General features: G+C 54.5%; 1 protein-coding gene across 1 annotated transcript in view; it reads left to right on the top strand.

Moving 5' to 3' along the window:
• Positions 1-6,648, top strand: part of LOC103801426 (keratin, type II cytoskeletal cochleal-like) — a 9,801-nt gene that overhangs the window by 795 nt on the left and 2,358 nt on the right. Inside the window, exons 2-6 of the mRNA XM_009073842.1 lie at positions 793-1,001; positions 3,339-3,399; positions 3,648-3,743; positions 4,476-4,640; positions 5,079-5,204. Coding sequence (XP_009072090.1) covers positions 793-1,001; positions 3,339-3,399; positions 3,648-3,743; positions 4,476-4,640; positions 5,079-5,204 — 657 coding nt within the window. The remainder of the gene's footprint in view (positions 1-792; positions 1,002-3,338; positions 3,400-3,647; positions 3,744-4,475; positions 4,641-5,078; positions 5,205-6,648) is intronic.

Below are 6,648 nucleotides of genomic sequence, written 5' to 3'. Positions count from 1 at the left end.
CCCCAGGGAGAGGCTGTGGCTGCCCCAAGGAGGTCCTGGTTGCCCCAGGGAGGTTGTGGTTGCCCCAGGGAGATGGTGGCTGTCCCAACCCTGTCACTGTCCATTCCAGGTTGTCCCAAGCCTTGCCCAACCTGCTCTGGTGGGAGGTGTCCCTGCCCAGGGCAGGAGGTTGGGGCTGGATGATCTCTAAGCTCCATCCCAACCCCTTAACCCACTCTGAGCATCTCCCTGTGGCTTCAGGCTGTAGAGATCTTCACCCAGAGCCTCCAGCACAGAGTTTGGGGAAGGGGGGGGAGATGCTCCCGGAGGGAGTTGTCCCCTCAGAGCAGATCCTGCCCCAAGGCAGAGCCTGCCCAGAGCCTCCTGGGTGTGTTTGGGCCTCTCTGTCACCTCTTTGATGTCTTGCCTTGATTGATCTGGAGTAAACTCCTCTCTGGCATCCCTGAAATGTCAGGAATCCCAGGCCTGGACTTGGAGCTCTGCGAGTGGTTTGTGTCAAGTGTCAGAGCAGCAGGAGCTGCTGAGCTGGGACTCACCCCAAGCCTCAAAGCGACTCCTGGGGCAGCTCCAACCTTTATCCTGGACCTTCTCACCCTCCCTGGGGCTTCCTCTGGTCCAAACCCTTCCCCAGGGAGGCTGTGGTTCCCCCAAGGAGGCTGTGGTTGCCCCAAGGAGGCTGTGGATCCTCCAAGTCACCCAAACCCTTTGGATCTCCCCCCACATCTCCTCTAACCCCTTGTGCTGTCACCTCCCTCTTCCTCGCACCTAAATGACCTGTGTGTTCCTTTCCAGGTGAGGTTCCTGGAGCAGCAGAACAAGATGCTGGAGACCAAGTGGAGCCTTCTCCAGGACCAGAAAACCACCAGGAGCAACATTGCTCCCATGTTTGAGACATACATCAACAACCTGCGGAGACAACTGGACGGGCTGCTCAGCGACAAGGGGCGCTTGGAGGGGGAGCTGAAGAACATGCAGGACCTCGTGGAGGACTTCAAGACCAAGTAATGTATCATCTGTCCATCTCAAAAAGGGCTGGTGGAGCTGCCATCTCGGCTGGGACATCCCCATCTCTCCTGGGAGAGAGGGAGATGCTCTCCAGGCAGGAATTAGGTGCTTAGTGGAGAGAAACCACACGGAATCTTCTTGGTTGTTCTTCTTGGTGACTTGATGCCTCATGGGCAAGTGACTCCAGGCTCTTGGCTTTGCTCTGTTTGGGGCCACCTCAGGGTTGGACCTGGTGATTTGGGGTCAGCTCAGGGTTGGAAGTGATGATTTTGAGACCTCCTCAGGGTCAGAACTGGAGTTTTGGGGCCACCTCAGGGTTGGAAGTGTCACTTTGGGGCCACCTCAGGGTGGGAACTGGAGTTTGGGGGCTCCTGAGTGCCTGAAGTGTCACTTTGGGGCCACCTCAGTGCTGAAAGTGGAGTTTTGGGGCCTCCTGAGTGCCTGAAGTGTCACTTTGGGGCCACCTGAGTGCCTAAGTGTGTCTTTGGTGCCTCAGGAGCTCTGTGGGTTTGGCAGGTGACGCTCCGAGTGTTCCTGGGCTGTGCCTGGAGCAATTCCCTGACCCATTCCCACCCAACCCCACCCGCTGGGAGGAGCCTCGGGAAGAAAGTGTCCTTTGTCCCTGCCCAACCCAGCGGGGAATGCTGTCCAGGAAGGGCCAAAGTGGCTCCGGCAGGAGCTGAGAACAAAGAGCTGTCAACCCCAGGAACGGAACACCCAGAGATTCCCAAACTGGTGCTTGGGAATGAAGTTTCCCTCAGCTCTGCTCAGGTTTTCCTGCTCTGGGCTCAGCCAAGGAGTTGGTTTGGAGGCAAAGGAGACAAGTTTGGGTCCATTCCCTGTGGGGTCGAGGGGAAGGTTTAGTCCTTCAGGTTAAGGATTCGTAGGAAGATCCATGTGGGAAGAGATGGGAGGAGGAATTTGGAGCAGGATGAGGATGGAGAGGGAAGGAGGACTGAGGAGCAGAAGGAGCAAAGGTCCAAGGAGTGATGGATTCCAATTGGAAGAGAACAAGGCTAGATGGGATATGGGGCAGGAATTCCTCCCTGTGAAGTTGCTGAGGAGCTGGGATGGATTTCCCAGAGATTGCTCCATCCCTGGAATCATCCAAGGACGCTTTGGATGGGACCTGGAGCCACCTGGGCTGGTGGGATGGGATGACCTTTCAGCTCCTTCCAACCCATCCCATGACTCCACGACTCATTGTCCAGCCTGGTGGAGCTTCCCCAGGCCCTGAGGGCTTTGATGACCATTCCAGAAGATTTCAGTCCTTCCTCCTCATCTCTCCTGTGTGGACATACCATGACCACATCCCTTCCTCATCCTCTACTCCTCCACCCCAGCCCTGACCACACTCCCAAGGGCCAATGTCCACCTCTCCCAGCATGGTTGGGCACAATTCCAGGAGAGCAGGTGCAGGAAGCTGAAGGTGAAGCTGTTTTGGGAGGCAAATGACACCTGAGGCCACCCAAGGGCTGAGTCAACAAACAGTTCTCACTTAGCAGCAGCAGCAGCTCCAAAACAGCCCAAAGGTTCCTGCTCAGACCTTGGATGACTTTCAGGTGTCCCAGGGTTGGGTGTGCACTGAGCTCTGAGCTCTGAGGTCCAGGTGTGAAGGTCAGTGGTGATTCTCCTGTTGGATCAGGGGAGGGACATTTTATCTGCTGAGGATCTGGAGGGGAGAACCTCAAGGTCCTACAGGGAACACCTCAAGGTCTTCAGAGTAGCACTTCAAGATCTGTAGGTGAACATCTAATCTTCAGGTGAACCTTTCATCTGTAGGTGAACACCTGAAAATCTTTAGGTGAACACCTGAAGATCTTTGGGTGGTCACCTCACCTTTAGGGGAACATCTGAAGACCTTCAGGTGAACATCTGAAGATCTTCTGGTGAACACCTAAAGAAGGAACATCAGCAGGATTGAGCAGGTGCTTGGATGAGCACAGAGGACCTTGTTGGTCTTTGCATCTCTTCTGCATCACATTTGCTCTCTCAAGGAGTCAGAAATAGCCCTGAGATCCTCAGGCCGAGGCTGCAGCTCTCCAGGGCTGAGGAGCAGCAGAACCTTCTGGAGTACAGTGAATCCTTGGGATGTGGGTCAGAGATACCTCCAGGGGTGGTGGTGGTGGTGGTGGTGGTTATGGTGAGGACCAGAAGAGCTTTGAGGCCTCAGCTCATCCCATCAGGAGCTGTGGGACACAACAGGTTCCTGAGGGCCAAAGTCCTCCAGGCTCAGGGAAGTTCTGAGGTGGAGCAGGAAGAGATTTGGGATGACCTTCCATGGGATGTTTTTCCCTTTCCTCCTTGACAAACTCCTTCTGGTTTCTCGGCAGGTATGAGGATGAGATTAACAGGCGAACGGCGGCAGAGAACGAGTTTGTGGTGCTCAAGAAGGTGAGTGTGGTGGGTCATGGATCATCCAGATCTTTCTTTGGGCTTGTTCCTAAGGTGTCCATGTCCAACCTGACCTGGAAGATCCAGGAGATCCTCAGGATCCTTCCCACAGCAGCACTTCATCCTCTGGGAGAAGCTGTTTGGGCCATGGTGTGTCCTTGGCCATGGGGAGGGGCAGAACAACCTTGGAGAACTCTTCCATGGTCACAGCTCCATGACCTCAGTGAGTTATCCCTGTTTTTTTCCAGGATGTGGATGCTGCCTACATGAACAAGGTGGAGCTGGAGGCCAAGGTGGATGCTCTGACAGATGAGATCAACTTCCTGAGGGCCTTCTACGAAGCTGTAAGGACCTTTGGGCTCCTCTTCCTCCCACCAGTAGGGGAAGGACTGGGAATGGTGACTGGGAAAGGGAATGTGCTCCTCCCAGGGATGGGAAAGGGGTGAAGACACGGAGCCTTCTAGGAGTAGAACTAAGGCTCCAAGCAAATTCCTTTGGCTCCCCATGGATTGCCCCTCCCTGTCTGGGCTGGGACATGGATTGGTTGGTAACAACCAGGATAGACCTGATTTGGGGGATGGAAATATGGACAATGGGTGGATTGTAGTGCTGGAATGTTTGGGTGAGAGGAAGGACACGAAGATGTTTGTCCCAAGATTCTTCTCCCAAAGCTTCTTGTCCCAACTCCTTCTTCTTCCCAGAGCTTCTTGTCCCAACTCCTTCTTCTTCCCAAATATCCTTGTCCCAAGCTCCTTCCTCCTCCCCTTTATGTCCAAGGCAAAGAATTCCTTGAGCTGGCCACGATTCCTTGGGAGAGAGGTTGGAATTTGGCCCTCAACCTGTGGGACCAGTTGGGTTCCTCCCGTAGGAGAAGGGAAAACCAACCCTGAAGTCCCAAAGTGTGGGATAAACAGCTCCTGTTTCTCCTGCTTTTCCTTTATCCTATGACTTCCTCCAATTAAAGACCATCTTGATGGGAACCTTCTCCTCTACCTTCCCCTTTCCTTCTTGGATTCTCCCCTGAATTCCCAAAGGCACCTGAAGCTCAGGGACTGATGAGGTTGCTTCTCCTGCAGGAGATTAACGAGCTGCAGGCTCAGATCTCGGACACCTCCGTGGTCCTTTCCATGGACAACAACAGGAGTTTGGACCTGGACAGTATCATCGCCGAGGTCAAGGCGCAGTACGAGGACATCGCCAACCGCAGCCGCGCTGAGGCCGAGTCCTGGTACCAGAGCAAGGTGAGCACTGGGACAGGAGAAGGGAAACTCCAGGGAGACCTCAGAGCTCCTTCCAGTGCCTCGAGGAGCTCCAGGAGAGCTGGAGAAGGACCTGGGACAAGACCTGGGGAGATAGGACTAGGGGTGATGACTTCTAACTGGAAGAGGTTAGGGTTAGATGGGATGTCGGGAAGGAATTTCCCTGGGAGGGTTGGAATGGTTTTTCCAGAGGGTGTTCCATCCCTGGAATGTTCCAGGTTAGGTTGGATGGGGCTTGGAGCCACCTGGGCTGGTGGGAGGTGTCCCTGGGTGGGACTGGATGAGCTTTGAGCTCCTTCCAACCCATCCCATGACTCCACTGTATCCCATGGACCAGGAGTGGGAGGGAGGATTCTTTTCCCAGTTAAATCCCTCCCAACCTGACTCTGTCCTGTTGTCCCACTCTGGTTGGTGTCCCAGTACGAGGCTCTGCAGGTCACTGCTGGCAAACACGGCGATGACCTGCGCAACACCAAGAACGAGATCACCGAGATCAACAGGGTCATCCAGAGGCTCCAGGGGGAGATCGAGAATGCCAAGGCCCAGGTGAGGAGCTCCTCAAACCCTGCCCTGGAGCAGGAGAACTTCCAGGCACTGATCCCTTCTGAACAGGGGCAGAACCTGAGGGAACAGCTGGAGATGTGTCAGGGGAGGGTTTGGGTCTTCAGGAGAAGGTTCTTCCCTCAGAGGTGTTTGGGCACTGGGACATCTCCCCAGGGCAGAGGTCACAGCCCCAACTCTGACAGAGCTCAAGAAGCATTTGGACAACATTCCCAGGTGTTGGATTTTTGGGATCCATGAGATATTTAGGGTTGTCTTGTGCAGGATCAGGAGTTGGACTTTGCTCCTTGTGGGTCCTTTCCAGCTCAGCCTATTCCAAGACTCTCTGAGTCTTTCAGGGCCTCACACAACACCTTGGACTTGTTGGTCTTGGAGATCTTTCCCAACCTGGACCCAACAATCCATAAGAACCATTTTTGGGGGTGTCTGCACTGCTCATCCCAAAGGATTTCCCTCCTGCTGGGACAGGTGGAAGTGTCTCCTGAGGGACGTGACCCTCAAGGAGGTAAATTTGGAGGACAACAAGCCAAAACCAACCCTAGGGGAGACAAAGCAGAGCCTGAGGGCAATGCTGATGTGGCTCCACATGTTCCTCCTGCTGCTGGGTGGTTGTCCACTCCCTTTTTCCCAGCAGGGAACACCACAATTGGGCACACTGAGAGGAGATTTGAGACTCTCCAGGAGTCCTGTTTGCTCTCCAAGGGTTTGATCACCTTCTCCAGCTCTTGCAGAGCAGCTCAGGGAGTGATTGTCCATTCTGGGAGTAACCAGAGTAACCAGGGCTGGAGATAAAGGCCCATGAGTCACCTCTGGGTTTGTTTGCTTTCAGGGCAGGGAAGCTTAGACACACAGGGAGGAGCCAAGAGTTGACTCTGTGGTGCTCCTTCAACCAGCAGTGAGAGCACAAAGCCTTTTGTCAGCTCTTCCTGCCCAACTCGGGGCTGGGTTGGAGGTGTGGAGACACAGCTGAAGGTCCCAGCTTGGTGTGGCCCCACAGCTGAAGGTTCCACCTTGGTGTGGCCCCACAGAGGTGTTTTTTGGGGGGAGGTTTGAGGTGTTTGGTAGCTGCAGGTTTGCTCCAGCTCGTACTGGTCTCACCCCAAAGCTTGTTAGAGACCAACTGGCTCTGGACAGGCTTTGGGGCAGGTTAGGAGAGAAGACCTGAGGTTGTCTGAGCCTCATGTGAGGTGTGGGTGGGATGAGAAGCTGAGGAGAACTTCAAGAAAGGCTTTCACAAGTGGCTACCAGTGGAGAGAAACGTGGTCTAGGCTTTGGGGAGGTATCTCAGCCCATGCCAAAGTTGGCTGGGTCAAAATGGTCTTCAAGGTCCATCCCAAGCCCTTAACATACTATGATGAAGGACTTGGGATAGACCTTGAAGATGTGAAGATGCTGTGAGCGTGGGATGAGTTTCCTGTGCAGGTTGATC

This window comes from Acanthisitta chloris, unplaced genomic scaffold (genome assembly GCF_000695815.1).
Source record: "Acanthisitta chloris isolate BGI_N310 unplaced genomic scaffold, ASM69581v1 scaffold5224, whole genome shotgun sequence".
Taxonomy (NCBI): Eukaryota; Metazoa; Chordata; class Aves; order Passeriformes; family Acanthisittidae; genus Acanthisitta; species Acanthisitta chloris.
Note: the sequence above shows the minus strand (reverse complement) of the source record. Positions and strands in the feature narration are given on the sequence as shown.